The sequence below is a fragment of the Pollicipes pollicipes genome, unplaced genomic scaffold (assembly GCF_011947565.3).
Source record: "Pollicipes pollicipes isolate AB1234 unplaced genomic scaffold, Ppol_2.1 Scaffold_2555;HRSCAF=2994_pilon_pilon_pilon, whole genome shotgun sequence".
Lineage (NCBI taxonomy): Eukaryota > Metazoa > Arthropoda > Thecostraca > Pollicipedomorpha > Pollicipedidae > Pollicipes > Pollicipes pollicipes.
In genome coordinates, this window is record NW_023596136.1 from 8908746 (window position 1) to 8927855 (window position 19110).

The 19110-nt window shown below is 50.0% G+C and overlaps 2 protein-coding genes and 1 long non-coding RNA gene across 10 annotated transcripts in view; 1 reads left to right on the forward strand and 2 right to left on the reverse strand.

Moving 5' to 3' along the window:
* Positions 1–125: 125 nt before the first annotated feature.
* On the reverse strand, positions 126–5650 carry LOC119113429 (uncharacterized). 4 transcript variants are annotated; one of them, XR_005095913.1, is made up of 5 exons: positions 5605–5650; positions 5432–5490; positions 2742–2875; positions 2084–2330; positions 126–391 (listed from the first exon to the last, which is right to left on the reverse strand). It is a non-coding gene; the product is annotated as an uncharacterized LOC119113429 (long non-coding RNA). The 4 variants fall into 4 exon arrangements; XR_005095912.1 differs by having other exon boundaries at positions 2742–2901; XR_005095911.1 differs by lacking the exon at positions 5605–5650 and having other exon boundaries at positions 5432–5598.
* Positions 5651–6491: 841 nt separating this feature from the next.
* On the forward strand, positions 6492–16856 carry LOC119111739 (zinc finger protein 84). 5 transcript variants are annotated; one of them, XM_037235559.1, is made up of 8 exons: positions 6492–6524; positions 8251–8433; positions 8850–8977; positions 9618–9813; positions 10432–10595; positions 14732–14861; positions 15326–15534; positions 15949–16856. In XM_037235559.1, the coding sequence occupies exons 2-8, from the start codon at positions 8301–8303 to the stop codon at positions 16105–16107; spliced, it is 1119 nt and encodes a 372-aa protein (XP_037091454.1). In that variant the 5' UTR covers positions 6492–6524; positions 8251–8300; the 3' UTR covers positions 16108–16856. The 5 variants fall into 5 exon arrangements, with proteins under 5 accessions (XP_037091454.1, XP_037091445.1, XP_037091438.1 ...); XM_037235550.1 differs by having other exon boundaries at positions 6500–6551; XM_037235543.1 differs by having other exon boundaries at positions 6505–6592.
* A 72-nt stretch (positions 16857–16928) lies between these two features.
* The window catches only part of LOC119108300 (serine/threonine-protein kinase SIK1), a 43145-nt gene continuing 40963 nt past the window's right edge, over positions 16929–19110 (reverse strand). Inside the window, exon 11 of the mRNA XM_037231879.1 lies at positions 16929–18985. Coding sequence (XP_037087774.1) covers positions 18820–18985 — 166 coding nt within the window. The 3' untranslated portion in view covers positions 16929–18819. The remainder of the gene's footprint in view (positions 18986–19110) is intronic.

The window sequence follows — 19110 nt, forward strand, 5'->3', positions numbered from 1 at the left end:
GCCGCTGACGTCGTCCCGCCGGCTGCGCGCGCCGCCACCGCCGTAGAGCCGGCACTGCACGCGTAGTCGTGCTCGCGCAGCTGGTGCGGCGTGTCGGGCCGCCGCCGCCGCCGGGGAGAGGGCGCTTCCTCTGCCGACGGCGAGTCGGCGGAGGCGACCTGCGGCTGGCTCGGGCCGCTGGGACGGCTCAGACGCCTTGGCAGCTGTGGTGGAGCGCCCTGAGGGACGCTGGGGCTGGGCTCCACCGGCTGCTTTTGGGCTCCGCTCGCGCCGCCGGCCGCAGAAGGCGACTTTCCGTTAGCTCTCGCGTAGTATTTTTTTCCGATGCGGATATCTGTGGTCCGCCGAGGCAGCGGCACAATCGTCTCCGCTGTGAACTTGATGCGGCCAGCTGAAAACACACAAAGTGGGCATTAGCTTCAAGATGAGACAAAAAAAAAAACAAACTTTGTAACAGAGCCAAACACACACAATTGACACAAACACATAAAAGATGATGGCATCCAGCACCCTGACAATTAAATCAAATGGTTCATTTCAACAACAAAAGTATGCAAACATACACACATATGTTATGACGTTATCACCAAACATACAAATATTATAAGGTATGGCATAGGTAAAAGTGCTGCTGTCACTTCCACAAAAACTGCAATCTCTATGCCCTCCACCAACATTAGCACTCACGATTCTCAGGACAGCGCGACCACACAACGTCCTATGGGACGTCAACAGACAGGCGCGGCGTCCTCCGACGGGGCACTGGCATCAGGACTGTGATCTTTGGATAGAGGATTGATCCGGGGCCGGAGGTGACTGGTTTCGGGTGACCTCGCGAGAGGCGAGTCTGGGTGCTGCAATCACACGAATGCAGCCATTGCAGGTCCAGTTGCAAACCACATTATGCATGCATGGCTTCAAGGATGCAGACAACGCAGAAGAGGTGCTTCCAATCGCTCATGATGCACGCTTCCGAAAGCGTTGAGCGAACCTCGAATAATTATCAGTTTGAAAGCTGCAGTATTTGAGCTAGGATTGATTTACGAAAACAATCCACTAAGCCAATCATTAACACGGATGTGTCAATCGTGCTCCGACACTGTGGTGGCCAGGCAATATCACCTACAAATGCATGCCGCAGGCTGGGAATGCCGACCACCACTCCGCGGCTTTAAGCAATTAGCCATCGGTGTGTGGCACTTTCGGTATTGAGCTGTCGATTTATAGTTTTTTCATCAATAAAAACGAACTATTGTGCCTCATCGTCCCAAATCTCCAAGACATGAATAGCCTTTACTAAAAATGCGATTTAAATTCAACTTTTGTTCCAGATTTCGTCCAAACCTTCTGAATGAATGGATTTCAGGAATCAGAGCCCGCACTAAGCATCGCTTGCTGCGTGACCTCTGGCCCCCACAACCTGATCGTAAAATTCAGATCAATGAAAAAGTTAGGTGGCAAAATGCTTGGCACGGTCTGCCCTGCCTTCTGACGTTATCTGACCTTTGATAAGTGCCGTGCCCGCTACCACTGGCCGCAAGCCATCTCAGCCAAGGGCAAATGGCAAGCGACTAAAGCGACTCAAACCCACCCACCAAGGAGGGTGGGCCAAAAAGCAGGCACTCCAACCAACCGAGCTATCAAGACAGACTGTTGCACTATGGAGTAAAGCATTGCATTATGGAAATAAAATCTATGGTACTGGCTTCCCATGGGATGCCAAATGGTACTTCACAGGATGCAGACTAAACAAATAATTATAATGGCACTTCCTGATATCTTGAAAATGAATCAAAATAGAAGATGTGATACTAACTTTTATCCTTAACACAAAAATGATTTTCCAGGGCACCATATGTAAAGTCCATGTAGGAAAGGTGGGATGGGGCAGGGCACCTCCCCCTTTCCACTGTCCTTACTTTCTAACTGCCCTTTTGCCAGTTTGATGTAAAATGCTTTTAAGGTGGCATGTCCATCCACCTGCTTCTTCCCAGCCTTTAAGCAGCTTCGGTAAGTGCTTCCTTCACCAATGCCACCACCACCAGCATATGAAATGAGTACCAGAGGCAATCCCCACACTTACTTGCTTCTGAACTGAGCTGCTTCAGATGGCTTTGCAAATGTTGCTTAATTGCTCGCAATGACTTCGATTCATTGCCAAAGCTGGTGCTTTCATATCGGCAAATCGACGGAGCCAGGCAGCAGGTGTACTTAAAAACGCGGCGCAGCTCGTTCGACTCGAACCGAGTGAAATGTTTGACCAGCTGCTTGCTGCTGAGTTTCAGTATCTCATCCAGGTCCAGCACACCACCTGCAGCCTTCTTCGAAATCTGTAAACATGAATCAACAAAATGCTACTAAAAATGCACTAGTCTGTGTAGCAATACCTCACACAGACCAGCAAATGTTTACCAATGCCTATGTTTGTGCAGCCCCAATTTTGGGAAAAAACCTGGACCATTTGATAGATGACCAGGCAGTGATCAGATTCATTCTGTTCTGAGATTTTGGTCATGTGCATTGCACAAACACACATAGACAGACATTGTATGGACATTAGCAGCTTGACTGTACTGAAAATAAATCTCCCTGCACACATGATGAACAGAAGCATCTGTAATGAGCATCAAAACACACAAGATCTACGATAAGATGAGTGCACAACATACATTCAACATATATCAACAGCCTAGCCCTCTGGGCACAGGCTCAGTAGGCACATGGGAGAAGCATGCACCTACCTTTTCACTCGAATTGCGGGCATCACGGGCGACCAGTTCCGAGACAACCGCATCGTCAGGTGCCAGTGCTACCTCACATAACAGGTCTAATGATGATTTCTGGCCCAACCTCAGAACCATGGTGGGCTGTTTAACTGAAAAAGCAAATGTTCTAGAAATTCTGCAAACAAAAACAGACAATGGTGCCATTTTCATACAAGCATGGGCAAATACCAATCCAAATTCTGATGACAGCCACAGTGACAAATTAAGTGTGCACAATACATGGAAAGCAGAACTTTGCAGAGTGCATTAAAACCACACTTGTGAATGTAAGAAAAGAAGAAAGAAATTATAAGTGACACATGCAGCATGGACATGCCTACATGCCCTGGAATGTCAGCACATTTAAAAGATGCTTGGGGCATTACTTCAGGCATAGGTGCCAAGACAGCGCTACTGCATTTCACTTACTTCTTAGAAATGCATATCATTTCAATGCTGAAAAGTAGTGAGATCGTGAACAATCCCACCTGCATTAAGTAGCATGACAGCAGCCATCAGCATCATAACACAAATTTGAGGGCACATGGGAAAGATAAAGGAGAGACAAATATACTGCCCAGAGATAAGATGAACTGTGCAAAACATTCAGTTCTGCCTTCAAACTGCCTAAAACAAATAAACCAAAATCAGAAGGGATTTATGAATGATTCAATTACTAGTGGCATTGCCTATAAGCATGGCTCAAAACTATATGTAAATGACAAGTAGCTATTTCAGTACAGACAGGGACAGTATTTACCTGTGTTAGCACAGATCTAATGATCTTACAATCAGAAATGAGTCAAGTTTGAGTTTTCATACCATGAAGCCAGCAAACTGTAATAAAACAAGTACAACTTCTAACACATACTGGAATATGTAGATCAACAAATAAAAGCCAAAACAAACTACAGTAGAAAGCAAATATTAAGCACACTTCATAAGCTGCAGTAAGACTTATAAAGGCAGATTCAAAGATGATTATAGAAGTAACAAATGTTGGACTGCAAGCAAAAAATAAATATTAAAGAGCTGAGAATAATTTGCATGAATGCCTTTGAAGCTACAGCCGATGCCAGGCAAAGATTGCTCTTTTATCTGCTTCTCTAGCCAGACAATCTCAGTGGCATTATCATGAACAACACAGTCTTGTATAGACCTGACTTTATAGCCATTTATTTGCTATCCAACACTGGCAAGCCAAATAAAGGGGACTGGCCTTACCAATTTTGTTTTACACAACTGCAGAAATTGTAGCATGCACTTTGAATATGGGTTTTTTAAATAAATTTATTATGAATGGTTTGCATGGGTAACTTCACATTCAGAGTGCCTGCTGAGCACAGTTTGTTCTGTGTACCTTTAACCCACCACCCAAGTCATGCCATTCTGTTCAATAATTTTATCTCTATCCTTTCACCAGACAGGAATGCAGCAAATCTTACATGCCACATAATGGTGAAACATGGCCTGCCTTCCTGGGCCTGGGTTGACCCTCACTGGCCAGTTGCCAGCTGACCTTTCCATTTCAGTCCTTCCAAAGATGCACCTGCTCCAGGACTGTACCCAGTGCCACAAAAATTCAAATGCATCATCTTTCTTCTAAGCCAAAGAGGTGGCAAAGATGGAGGGTTTATCTTCTTCCCAGGATCTCTATCTTATCAGATAATTCTGCAAAACTTTAGCATCAAGATAGGCCTTTAATAGCACTTAGCCATGCATCCAGCCCACTATATATTGCTGTTGTATCAATATTCTTACTCACAGCATTGTGATACCATATCTGTGGATAGCCATGAACAGCTTTTCAAAATCAAATGTTTGTTGAATTTTGATTTTTGAAATACATCTCAAAAATTTTATTTTCAATTTGTAAAAGGGCAAAGAGCTTCTTTCCAATAGGCCTGCACCAACTAGCGAAAAATCCACCCATTGTGCTGGATGTTTACATGAATTTGAAACAGTGCACCCGCTGCGTTAATCAACCGTACTCAGGCCAGGGTAAATTACAGTAAATTTTCAGATATTGTTTTATTGAAAAATGTTTAAATATTTCTACTCAAGTTACATTGTAACAAATGTACCATGCCAAGTACCATCATAATTTTTAGAAAAATATATCTTTTAGCATTGCAATTGGTGGTCGGACTGCACCAAACACCAGGTGTATTCAACATAGAGGGTATTTTTAGTCTGGGCCAGCTTAATTTAATAAAAAGCAAGCACTGTTCTAGTCCCTGCCATGTGAGCCAGCAGCCTGCAATCTTCATGGTCAGATACTGTGCACTCTACTATATGGGCTGCAGACCTGGCACAAATTCCTTTGTTGCATGTATTAAGTTGTAGATGATTCCTTTCTGCTCCATCAAAAGTACCATTGAAAACTGAAGTACTGGATCATGGGTTCATGATACATGCAGTGTTTTCATTATTTTGATGTAGTCAAAGACAACCCCACAGAAGAACATGAATCCGTTCAAGGCGTTTGTGACCGTGACTAAAATCTGGGGCCCTTCTTCATTTGAAAACTCTTGGATACTCCTGTAAAACGAGTGGTGACAAAGCATAACATCTACAACACACACCAAATTTACGCTCGGCCAAATAACACCCCACCACATACTCGCTTAATGGCAAATAGATGCTCATGCTACTGCACAACAAACCTGCTCGATCCTACGCGTCGAAACTTCAATCTGTCCGAATCAGCCTCGATTTCATTGGCCTGGAAGCAAATTCTTCCGTTAAACCAAGCATACCAATCTGAAGAGCAATAGTCTTGCCAGGAAGGCGCCAATAAGTGCTGAATTCAGAAAACACAGTCGCAAGTCCCTCGTACCGAACCCAGCCCGCGATCGCCCAGCGCCTTCCGCCGTTCCGTTTGTTTGTGACAGGAAGCTAGCAGAAGGGAAGGTGATAGAGAAAATGCATGATATCACGAAGCCTTAGTAGGTTTTAGATTGTTATTCTGCTATGAATTTTCAAATCTATGTATTTCATAACATGCATTACAATTATCTCTTCATATTACCTATTCATATTTACACGAAAATTAACCAGCCTTAATGGGGCATTAATGTGTTTCATCTCTTTAGCCATTTCGACAACTAATTTCGCTCATGCGCTTTGTATGTCTACAGATTACATTGTATTCTGGAGCGTGTATTCGTATTAAGAAAAAGCTCGCATGAAACTTACTACTTAACGCGTTAAGCTTCAACCTAAAAACTCCCCTTTCTTAAGTAGCGCTGAATTGTGACAGAAACAAGGTCAAACATGTTTTACACACTGTCCGACGTCGTCAATGACTCATTGATATGTAACTGCCTAACTTGGGACTATGCCAGGAAGCATGTGTTGCATTTTCCTTGACTATACTGTACCTTCACATGAAATATGTCAGAGACCAACACCAGAGTTGAGAAAAAGTGAGCGTTTTAGAATTATCTCTAAAATTAGTCCTTTGGCCACTTGCGCTGCCACGGCTACCACTTTTCCCCGCAATTGTCTTAAATGAATTTTATTTCTGTTAGTTGCGAAGATTTGGGTATTTAGCCACAGCTTTGCTCTTGATATGCTATTAAAAGGTGCTGAATATGCACATGATGAAAAGTCTTAGATGCATTTAGCACCGGTGCTATTTACGGAATTTTATCAGTACTTTAGTAGGCCCTGAAAGCTCTTAAAGGGCATCCATGCGCCAATAGTGTCTCAAATTTAAATGTATTCCTTTCAAGGCCGATTCACAGCTCGTTTTAGGTTGGTCGACGAGTGGCGTTGGGTGGGGTATGTAAGTCTGTGGCATTGATATTTTGGGCTTATAGCAGGTATGTGCATAGGTTGATTGTGTAGGGTCTCTGTTGGCAGGAGACATCATATATGGGCAGGTTTAGTGGGATCTGCTGGTGCTGGATATCTCTCAGAGAGTGGATGAAATATAGGCACCCACATGACCACAGAATAGAGATTCCAACATAAATGAGTACTGGAGCTGCATTCTGTGCTTACGGGGCTTCAAGTTTTTTATTTGTACTCTGGCTGCAAAATATATAGGTGTCATATGGGGTGCCTTCAAATCTTGTTTTTAAAGATTTGTTGTGCTTCTTGTTTGTGGTGGCAAGAAGCCAAATGGATGTCAGGGATGCAGTCAGTGTTAGCATTTGGTCTTATGATGATTGACTCAAGTCAGTCTTAGCATTAGAGAGAAGGGATCATGCTTTGTGTTTGGTGCATTTTGTGATCAGGTCTATGTTCCAGGTTCAGATGATCATGTATTTTTATGACATTTTTATAGAAATATTGATGATCTCTGTGATAACTCATTGACAGTCTTGTAGCCCCGGGTGGCGTAATTTGCTGGAAAGGTAGCAATGTTCTAGACTGACCGGACATAAAACCATGGCAGGCACGCCAAAAAGATTATAGGAGCAGGCAGAGCCCTGTCCAAAGCCAAATGGAAAACTACCCCATTTGGAAAAGGTTTTGTGAGACTGTTACCTGTTAAATTATTTACCATTACATGCAACAATTTTTGTGATCTTGCAGGTTTTGTTTGCCATAGAACTCATCATGATGTCTTCATAACCTTTTTGATAGTAGTCACCCAATTTTCAAAATATGTCCAAGATTATAAGCTGTACTTCACTTCAGCTTCATTAAGATCTCATTAAAATCCTATTCTCTATACATTCTCATGTATCCAAATCTGCCATGGATTGTAGACTGGTGGGCTGCATAGAAAAGTATAGTGTTTGCAAGATGTTGGTGCCTGTGAAAGTAAACTGGGAAGCATGGATGGTTTTACTATCAAGCTCTAAATACTGAAAATCATTCTGCCAGAAACATGCCCTTGATGTAAGTTCTGTAGTTACCACCATTTTCCTTGAATGTTGATACTGCCTGGCATGCCATGCTGGATTGGAACAAAATATGCAAAGTGTGTGGTGAGTGTGCTGAGTTGTACATGTCTGTATGTGAAACATGCAGGTTAAAGCAATGTGACAGGAGTGGTATGAGATAAAGCTGTTGGCTAGTGTAGACAGGGTTGGCCAGTCTATAATTTGATGGGGATTACTAATAACACTTAAATTGTATAGGAATATATATTTATATGGTATATATATACATATATGCATATATTTTTATGGTATATATATATATATATATATATATATATATATATATATTATACCATAGAAAGCTGTGTGGAATGACACACATACCTATGATTTATGAGCATATGTGTTTGCTGCTACTTAATGCATACATGAGCATATTTGTGTTTTGATAAGTATATTATCATTGATGACTGTGATTTGGAGCATTTTAAAAGATTATGATTATTTTAAGATTTTACCTGCAAGGAATATTTTCTGCTAGCTGTTTCTGTCCATATGTTGGACATGGTGATGCTTTACATGATATTTCATTTGTCATAAAATAATGACAAAAATAGTCTCTTTTGATCCAACAACACTTATTGCAGCTTTGTGTTGCAAGACGTTTTCAAGATAAAGCCAGAGGCCTGCATTAAACATGACTGAAGTGGATATAAAATCTGAGACTGTCATGGAGGTCTGTATGATATGTAAGCATGGATTAGTAGATGCCCAAGACATTCATGAAGCAAGAACATCATTCTCCAAGACTTTGCTGGCAGTTAAGCTGGGTAAGTGTCATGCCTTCTCCTTTCTGTGCATTTTTTTTTTAAATGTTGGCATTCAGTGAACTCATTGCATGCATTCAGTGAAGTTTTGGATTGTAGGTTGAAGCTGCATTTGAATAGCCTGATATAACTGAATGCCTTTTCCATACACTTAAAGAGAGATGGTTGTATAACTCAGTATATTTTGAGTTTTGCTCTGTCCACAGAGGGCTTCTGTTTAAAATTATTTGGTTATGCTTTTTAAGATGAAAAGTTGTGTGTGTTGGACCAAAGAGTGTCTCATCATGCTGTTCTGTCTGGTGAATGCTCAGTGGATGAAATTTCCCAGTTATTCCAAGATCTGAAGGGATAATGCACAGTGTATTAGTGGCATGAGCTGTGTGGTGATTGTGGAACAAAGCTAATGACTTTGCACACAGGTAAGATCATCCAATCATCATTTCGGAAAGATGAAGAAGGTGTCACTTACCAAATATGCAGTGGGTGTGCTGAGCTCGTCAATGAGATAGACCAGTGTGAGATCAAGCTGATGGCCTTGGAGAATGAGGTGAGTGGTATTTGATGTGAGTTATTTTATACATAATGGTTGCAAAATGGTTGAAGTGTTCACACAAAAGCCAACTGGTGCTTGACCCTTTTTTGTCCTGGTTGCATTGTTCACATTCAAGCACCCCTTCACCTGCTGGATGCTGGTCTTGCCATATTGTTCTGCCGACTTTGATCCCACCAAGTGGTTGTACTGTCAGAGGTCGTGCTAACTGAGGCCAGACGGACGGCGGCAGCCAGTAGCGCCTGCGCCGATGCTGGTCTGATAGATAGTGGCCGTGTCTATGTAGTGGTGGTCCTTCTGGTGATGACATCATGTTACTGGCGTCCTAAGGACACTAGCAGTGGTTGCGTCGGCGGCGTACAGTCGCATCGGTGGTGCTCGCCGCGGTCTCAGCGGCACGCGAGCGCGGCACCACCGACGCTGACGCCGGCTGACCCGGCCGCTGTCGGCGGGCCGGGCGGCACGCGAGCGCGACACTGCTGACGCTGACGCCGGCTGACCCGGCCGCTGCCGGCGGGCCGGGCGGCACGCGAACGCGACACTTCTGACGCTGACGCCGGCTGACCCGGCCACTGTCGGCGGGCCGGGCGGCACGCGAGCGCGGCACCGCTGACACTGACGCCGGTGCGGCCGCCAGGTGAAGCTTAAGTACAAAATGCCGTTCCCGATCGAGGTGCACAGCCGGAGTAGCCAGGAGGGTGCGCCGCCGCCTGCGCCGCCGCCGCCACCGCCCGACCCCCTGCTGGAGGGTGGCGAGCTGGCGCCGGCGCAAATCTGCCAGGTGCTGGACGCCGCTGGCGTCGACACCGGCGAGACCTACAGCATCGAAGTCGGTCAGTGGGCCGCGCACAGCTGTTTTTGCGAATAGGAAGTGTGTGGCGCGATGAACAGAGTGAATGGCAGGATGGCACAGGACGACATAATCGGTCTGCTGTGCTTTACGAATTAATGCGAAGTATACGTACTAAAAAAATTAAGAATGTTCAAAATATTCACCTAAAATCGGAAGGGAATCATGCATGCAGAGTTGTATTCGATCCTGGTCTAGACATGACTACCTCGCAGGTCAGCTTATTCAGATCAGTGTACGAATGAACTCCAACAATGCCATCCGCCTGTTAACTGTCGTCTGGTGTGACCGTGGCTGTCTAAACCACGGTCCGCTGCCTTCAAAGTGTGTACGCCACTGGTGGTCGTGCTGGCTCTGCTCAAACCACTGCCTAAGAGAAAGGAGGGGTGGGGGGGGAGGGGTGGGAGGGCTGCATAACAGAGCTGTCCACCAGGGCATAGTATAGCACATCTGTCGAGCAGCCACACACAGTCTCGTCATTTGTCCGTCAAACCGGCGACGCGACTCGGCGTTTCTGGCGGTGATCGGTGTGCGGGGTCCGTGTTCTGACAACGGCTCACATCTGTGTGCGGATGACGCCTGACCGCCGCCCCTGGCGCAGTGGACTCGGCGGACGGTCTGCCCAAGGGCAGTCACGTGGCCTTCAGCGACTCGCTGGGCGAGAGCATCATCCTGTACGAGCAGCAGGAGGAGGGCTTCACGGGCCAGCAGCTAGTGGAGCTGGATCACATGCCCTACAGCGTCCAGCTCAGTGACGACATCCAGGTGAGGCGTCCTCGGGAGCTGGCGGCGGGCGGCGGCCGCGCTCCGCCCACGCCGCTCCAGACCGACCTCCGCGCCGGACGTTGCGGTGGACCGGCACAGCGGGCTGGTGTGCACTGACGCGGGGCCCGTGGTGCGCTGGGAGCGGCCGCTTGAGATGCGTTCGAGAGCGGGCTGGTGCACGCTGACGCGAGGCCCGTGGTGCGCTGGGGGCGGCCGCTTGAGATGCGTTCGAGAGCGGGCTGGTGCACGCTGGCACGGGGCCCGTGGTGCCCTGGGGGCGGCCGCTTGAGATGCGTTCGATATATTTTTTGGGAAATCTGCGTTTAAACCATTTCAGCAGTAAGACCTCACGCAAAAGAAATCCGGGCGGAGCGTTATGGGATGGAGTGTTATTCAAGGGTTTGATTGTGAAGTGGTTGTGGCAAAACTGAACGATGCTGCTTCTGCTTAACCTAAATGTGAGGATGTCCTGCAAGAAAGGATCCTCCCTGGCAGTGCTACACTCAGCTCACCTAACCTGACCATTGCATGACACGGGGTTATCGTATGGCAATTACACAACCAGGGACAGACTATCATATGACGTCATTGTGAAGCAAGGAGCACAACTTCGTCACTGTAGTGACGTTTGAGTTAAACACAATTTGATGGCACCTGCCGCCGAGCCGTGTACCTGCCGCGAGCGGTTTTCAAGACAACGTTGCGACGTTTGCTTGTGTGTGTGTGTGTGTGTGTGTGTGTGTGTGTGTGTGCGTGTGCGTGTGCGTGTGCGTGTGCGTGTGCGTGTGTGTGTGTGTGTGTGTGTGTGTGTGTGTGTGTGTGTGTGTGTGCGTGCGTGCGTGCGTGCGTGCGTGTGTGGGGGGCACCGTGGGGTAACGAACCACATGCCTCCGGTTTCCCGAACGCACTGCTTGCCTACTGCACCACTGGTGCCCGGAAATAGTCAACCTAGTAAATACGCGTAAACCGATGGCAGGATGCATTATATTTGCGATCAAACATGAACGTACGCCGGTCATACGAAGGGTTGTTGCTTGCTCTTACCAACCATGGCGTGTTTCCCATCTCACGTACCATGTACCTGGGTTACATGCCTTGAAGCCAGGAGCACGACCAGATATGGGACTCATATTTACATTATTCTGATGGGCTGCCTCGTTTACATCGTGCGCAATGCGACGGTGGCCACGATGAAGCCGAGCGCGGCTACCGGACCGAGAATGGCGGCGGGACGCGCGGCCGCTCGGGAGACGATGATCATGGGATTATCCTGATTGCCGCCGGTCAGGGGCCCAGCAGCCGACTCCGGCACGATGCCGTCCTTGGCGCTGCACAGGTTCGGGTACCGCGCGTCACCCCCGCAGGTGGTACCCTCCGGACAGGCCGAGCACACCTTGCCCTGCTGGTACACAGGTGTGCTCATAACGTTTCCTGCCGGGCCGTAGTTGCAGACCAGGAAGTGGTCGTGAAATCCGCCGTCTTGGTACCCGGAGTAGCCACACCCCAGCTTATACGAATTAGCCCAAATCCACTGAGAGAAGTGACCCGTGTTGGATGAGAAGACAAAGCTGCTGATGGTGGCGGCGTTGAACATATGCACCTCCTCATTGTACCACATCCATGCCAAAGTGGTGAGGTTTTGCAGCCCCTTAAAGCTGGAGCCACGCATCGCCACGTTCTGGCCCACCCTCATGGTCGGAATGTTACGACATTTGTCATGTCCGAAATGACACTGCAGCGCCCAGCGCTGGGCGACCTGGGCGATGTCGTCATCCCAGGTCAGCACGCCCATGTTGGCGGCGGTTGGCAATGGCCCGCCAGACGTTCGCTTTTCTCTCCCAGCGGCTACGAAGTCTCGCCACCTGTTATGCGTGTGTAGCATCTCTTGAATCTGTTTCTTGTTCATGCCTTGTCCTTCGAGCTTATTGCATTCGGGGCCCGGTGTCGTGTCGGCGAACTTACACATGGTGTGAGTCCCTTCGTCACACTTCACTCCACCGCAATAGTCGATGGCAGCACGTCCTGGTGCAAGTAGTAATGCCATAATCGCCCATACCGTCGCCAGTTTCAAATATTTGACCATGTCTCTAAGCTATTTTTAGTGAAATGATTGTTAAAAGATATGCACTAGCACCACTCGCTTATGAAATATCAGATGTAAGCAAGCATACAGCAGCTGAGACAGCCGTGATGAACGGTCTCAGAAGTTTAAAACTGTTGGTGATCTAGTTGCCGCAGTCGTCTTCCAGCAAATAAGTTTCCCCGGCCTCGTGCGGATTTTTGTGCCATCTTTCGACGAGCAACGTCAACATTCGAATTTCTGACTCATACTTGACATAACGTAGAAAGAGCTCGAGCTCCTAGTGTTTTTATGAGATATGACCAATGGCTGAAGGATAGCGTCATTTAACCAGTACCTCGTGCAAAAATGAAGGCCAACTATTTTTAGCGGGACTCAGATCGTGAATTTAAACTCTTGGATGCAAGTTAAATACCTGTCTCGGCTGTGACGCCCTCTCCAAGTTTGTGGATGAATGGACTTTAATGCGCGAAGTCATGGAGCACGGAAGCCCTTGAGCAAGTTGTGTGTGGTGTCAAAGATGCGAAACTTGCGCTTATCATTACGCATGACATGCGCGCTGCCCGTGCAGCTTGAGGAGCCACACGACTCACGCACCAATTTCCGCACTTTCAGATTTAACTCGCACACGCGCTTCGGGAGGGGGGTCAAATTGACCCCCTCCCGAAGGGTTTCTAGAATGGTTTCAGAATGAAACCCTTTCTAGAAAGGTTTAAAGTGTTGCATAGCTTTAGACGGCTGAATAGCGGATCGTTTGGTATTAAAAATTTAGATGTACCTTGTAAGGTGGCTGATCTACGGCAGGTCAAAGTCAGGCCATGGATTCTACAACGTCAATTTCGAGGGAATTGTACAATCTGATACAACAACAGAGTGTTAGACAAAGTCATACATCTTTGAGATATTTTCTTGAGCAACACGACAGTTGAATGAATAAATTACATTGTTCTACGGCCAGTTTTGAAGGTCAGACGATGGTCAAAACCAATCTGTTTTATTTCTCAAGGGCTTGCTTCATGGGTTAGTTTCTGGTTTCCGAATTTATTGATCGCAGGAGCCGTATAGTACATCTTCCATGGACTTCTGAAAGGTCAGAATAGATCACTGACCTGAAATGACCTCAGCCAACATTTTATTTTTAGGAACATACTGCCTAGCGCGATCTTTGTTGCTTATTCAAATGTAAAACTCAATGCAGCCCCGCAGGATATTGGTCACCATGACTTTTCAAAGGTTAAACAAGGTCACTGACCTTAAATGAGCCTGTGGCTGGTTGCTTGAACAGGTATCTAGGTTTCTGGGGCACCTGGGATACCAACCTGGAGGGTAAACTTTTTTGGCCTTATTTGACCCGAGGGTCATGACCTAGGAACCTCAAACTTTGACCTAAGTGAGTTCAGGTACAGGCCAACACGCCCTGTAAATTTGGTGTCTCCAGCTCTCTCAGTTCCTGAGATCTCATTGGTGAGGGTCAAATTGACTCCCCACCCGAGCGAAGGGTATCTAACCGGCCACCCAGGTGCGTGTTAAGCGTATTGAGAATTATCCAGCCCGTGTTCTTGCGACTAGTCATCACTTACCATAGCTTGGTGACCCCTGAAGCCAAAGTACCGTACACGCGCACAGCATGTATCTGCATCGCTATTTCTTAGAATTTGTATGTTGCCTTTTCACTTCTTGTCTTGTATGCGTACGGTTTGGTCATGTCATCCTTTGGATAGTCAGCTATTCGAATATTTCTCAAAAAGAAGTACTCGTAATACAAACATGATATTACTACCCACACTAGTTAGTGGTGTCCATGAACCGATTAAGTTCACCTTTTCATTGTTTTGTAGCAAGCATTGATTCCGCGTTACCTGCGCGGTCCTGCAATGTAGAGGATCATGGGGTCAAGGGAACATATAAAGAATAGCTTGTTTCGCCCACCCCGAACCAACCACCAAGCTGTTATTCCAGATCGACGTATGGTTTTGCGTGCGGCCGTTTGACGGCGGGAGGCCAGGCAGTGGCTACGATGGTCCTGGCCGTGACCTGTGACCCCTGCCGCCCGCAGACATCCGAGGTGACCACCATCATCGAGCGGAAGCCGCGTAAACGCCTGAAGCGACGCCGCTGGGGCGCCGAGGGCGGCTACTTCTGCGACGAGTGCGACGCCACCTTCTCCTCCTTCCCGGAGCTGCAGAGTGAGTAGACGTCGCGCCCGCCGCCCGAGCGGACCGCAGCGGTCGCCGCGGGCTGACGGCGTAGGTGGCGTCGCTGCAGGAGGCGAGCGGCGCGGGTGTCAGCGCCGCTCTGTGTCGCGCCAGACTCAGTTTGTGCCGAAGGTGGATGGTCTTCACTCCTGCGGCCTTCAGTTGGTGCTCGGCGAGGACGCGGAAGCGATGACGGCGTGATTGGCGGCGTGCCGGGTCATGTGGCGGGGTGCACTTTGACCTGAGGTCCTGACTGGGAATTATCTTGCTGCGCAACACATGCCCGACTAGGATTTTGCTTTTTGGTGCGTGTAAACGACCGCTCCTAATCTTGTGTCAAAGCTGCATGCCCCGGATGAGATCAGGTGAGATGCATCAAAAGCAAGTTCTACGCAATCTGTGAGAAGCCACCCAAAGGATCTTGACTCGCGCCCATCGGGCGCATCCGTTTTCAGGCCACCGTCAAACACACGACTCGGCAGAGACGTTCAACTGCCGCTACTGTAAGCACATCGCCCGCACCAAGATCAAGCTGCACCGTCACATGCAGGAGAACCACAAGGACCGCATGATACCGTGTCCGTACTGTGAGAAGCGGTTCCCGGAGAAGTGCAATCTCACCAGACACGTGGCGATTCACCTGGAGCCCAAGTTCATCTGCGAGGTGAGCGTCTGGCCTGCCGGGCTAGGCGGCTCGTCACGTCGCGTGCAGACGTGGCTCTGAACATGCCCGTGGGTGTGGGTTCGGGGTTTGGGTCGAGCGCACCTCCTACCGCAAGAGGCTTTAGCTGCTGGCGGCGGGATGTGGCGTGGCTGGGCGGTCCCGCATATTCCGGATGTGGTCATAGACGATAAACCGGCGATCCACGACTGTATTCGCTTTTATCTATATGATCTACATGACATTTAACACAGGGGGGGAAGTCATGCCACGGTATGAACACCTAGCTTACTTCTGTAGACGCTCATATTGATTAGAGAAATACCAATATGAATATCGTTCTAGCCTACAAGCAGCTGGTGATGCCTTGCCGTGTTGGTCTCTGTGGTGTCTCACCGTCGGCGCCCCTGTCCCCAGATCTGCTCCCGGCCCTTCCATTCCAAGGGCGACCTGGGCAAGCACATGGTGTTCCGCCACACCACCGAGAAGAACCACCCGTGCCCTGAGTGCGACGCCAGTTTCAAGACCAGCTGGATGATGAAGCGGCACCTGTCGCGAGTGCACGCCCGACTTTGAAGGGGATGGGGGGGGGGGGGGTCTCGCGGCGTTCTGATGTGCCCCGCTGCGGCCGCGCCCTGCTGCGGGACGCCCGGCAGCTGCGCGGCTGAAGAGCTGAACGGTGCCGGGACGACGGCTTTCCGTCAGAGGGCCCGCGGCCCGGGGCGGCGCTGGTGGCTCGCGGACAGACATCCAATCGGCCGAGCCCCGACCCACTGGGACCGCGGTTTGGGCCGACCCCTCGGAGTGATGCGGTCTGGCGCCAGACCTCTGCGGACGTAGGTCATGACCGGTGCCAGACCTCTACGGACGGAGGTCATGACCGGTGTCAGACATCTGCATACGGAGGTCATGAACCCCGTAAACGAAGACTGCGGTGGTGCTGCGGTGTCAGCACGTGACGCGGCGTCGACCGTTGCGTGTCGTCCTCGAACGCTGCTGTACCATAGGACTGCATGACCAAGAGTGCGGTGGTGTCGGCCGGCGGCCGCGGCGTGCCCGTGTTGGCCGTGTTCCCTGCTGCCCATCCGCGAACAATAACGTTCACGTTCGTATGTTCATATGTAGCGGCGTGTGCTGCGGCGCGCCGATGTGTGAACTGTCCGCACGCCGGGCAGCCTTGCAGTGGTGGTAGGCGTGTTTGTTCAGTATGTAGTGCAGTTGATTTTAGTTAACGGTCCCACAGCAGCACGTCTGGCGTATTGTGGGACTACGCTACCTGCGTAGTCACATTAGCTGACATTGTCAATACACTCCAGGTTGAGATACGTTGCTGCAGTACTGCCGACGTGGCCAGGACCGTGAGTTAAGCGTGATGGACGACCATCATTCCGGTGGCCCGTGCTTGTCCCGTGAGCGCCGCTTCCTGCTTCGTTTGAGATGCACCGCAGGGTGGCGGTAATTTCTGATGCAGAGTAACTGGTGAACATGACCATTCACTTGTTCAGCGATGGCGCAAACAACGGGTGGCTTCGTGGTTCGTGGTACTCGGTAGCAGCCATTGGGACAGCCGATACCACGGTCCATGGCAGCAGCCCTTGAAAGCGTGGTGGTAGGCCCGTGTTTCGTTTCTTCACTGCCATACCCGGACGTCGTTTGATGCCCTGCACAGCGGGCTCGACAATGGCTGCTGTAATGGAGTTGCAGCCGCGTTCGTTCCCGAAGTTCTCCAAGAGGCTGGGTGGCAAAATTCACCCTCGACACTTTCTCACGCTCTCGATCGTGTAGTGCGTGATTGTGCTAAATAGTGGTGATGTTGACGACGGCCATGCATGCCTGACAATCGGACTACTCTTCAGTGACGGCAGACGCGTAACGAACTTTTGCGTAAGGAGCGTGCGGGCTTCATGCCCAGCGCATGGGCACAGTTCTAGGCTGGTAAGCGTGCTGTTCTGAATTTCTATTCAAAACTGCAGTTACAAAACTACTGAGTATTAGATAATTACAAGAGCTGGACTGTCCGGTTCATCGCACGGAACAACAGTAAGGCAAACAGCAATACTTTTTGGTGTATTGGCAACCATCTCCTCACATCGCAAATAAAACCGGACATAGATACTTGCGCATGCGACTCCGTGGATATATATATATATATATATATATATATATATATATATATATATATGGGTGTGTGTGTGTGTGTGTGTGTGTCTCCGCGTCTACAGATGCGCGGTGCACAAGTGGGCGCCCCTCGGTAGTGGCGCCGTCTGCCGCCGACCGCTAGGAATGGGGGCCAGTGCAGCCGCCGCGCCACAGGCCGAAATGAAAGACTGCAGTCAGCGATATCGACTAGAAGTACCAACAACTGAGAGATAACCAAACTCAACACCCAGGCTTGCACCCAACAAAAAACTCGGTACAAAACGACACGCATTCAACTGACTAGAAAAGCCTGATGTTTACACTGGACGCCCGCGGCCGGACGCGGCCCGCTGCGCCGCAAGGGCGGCGCGGGACGTCTCCCCACCGGACGCCACTCGCGCACTGTCATGATTCGGGCGCCGACCGCGTCCATTTGGTTATCATCTCCGAGCCGCACCCAGCGCCCAGCGCACAAGCGGGCGCGTAGCCGTAAGTACGGAGCCGGCGGGTCACAGGGCCCAGCAGAGTTCCTCACGCGCGCGCGCCGACGGCACGCGGCTGCCGCGCCACAGACGCGCCGGTCTTGGTCTCGCCAGCGCGCACATCTGGCAAGGTACGGCAACAGGGGGGGCCCTGACGGCGCCAGTCGCTGTAGTCGCTGGCTCCGAGGACACGGGAACACCAGCACCACGCGCCGGGTCATCAGAGCCGGACGCGCCGCGGCTGCTCATCCACACGACGGGCAGCGGAACACCTCGTCCGCGACACAACGCAGGATTACAACGATACAGCACATGTGTGGCAGGCCACGGCGACTCAAAAAAATAACGATCTCTACACGCATGCCAGACGGCTGTGTGGCGTTATTGCTGGGTTGACTACAGGAGCCCGGGGGCCAGCCGCGCCGGCGAAGGAACACGTACACTACAGCTGCGGCGAGCGCCGGCGCGCTCCGCACGGGAATCGCGCGGTCCCTCCCTTCCGCAGCCGGGCGAAAAGGAACACCGCTGACTGCTGCACCATTGACCGAGCCGATCTCAGCAGAACAGACGACCGATCGGGCCGATCTGCGTCCGTTGAGTTGCAGACCGGCCGTGCCCGGCCGGGCCGGGCCGGTCAAGGCTGGGTGCCGGCGGCCGGCCGGGCCGGTCAGCTGTCGGCCGCCAGCCTTGGTGTGATCTGGCAGTTGGCCAGGCTGTACTGCAGGTTGTCCCAGCCGTCGGCCGTGCCGACGTCCTCGGCGATCGGCTGAAAGTGCAGCTCCGGCTGCAGCAGCTCGCCGCCCGCCGTCGCCGGCTTGTAACAGCAGCGCGGCCTGCAGCACCGGATATTAGTCACTCAGCTGTCACCGACGCACTGGAAGCCGGCCTGCAGCACCAGGCACAAGTCACTCAGCTGTCACCGACGCACTGGAGGCCGGCCGGCAGCAGCGGCACCACG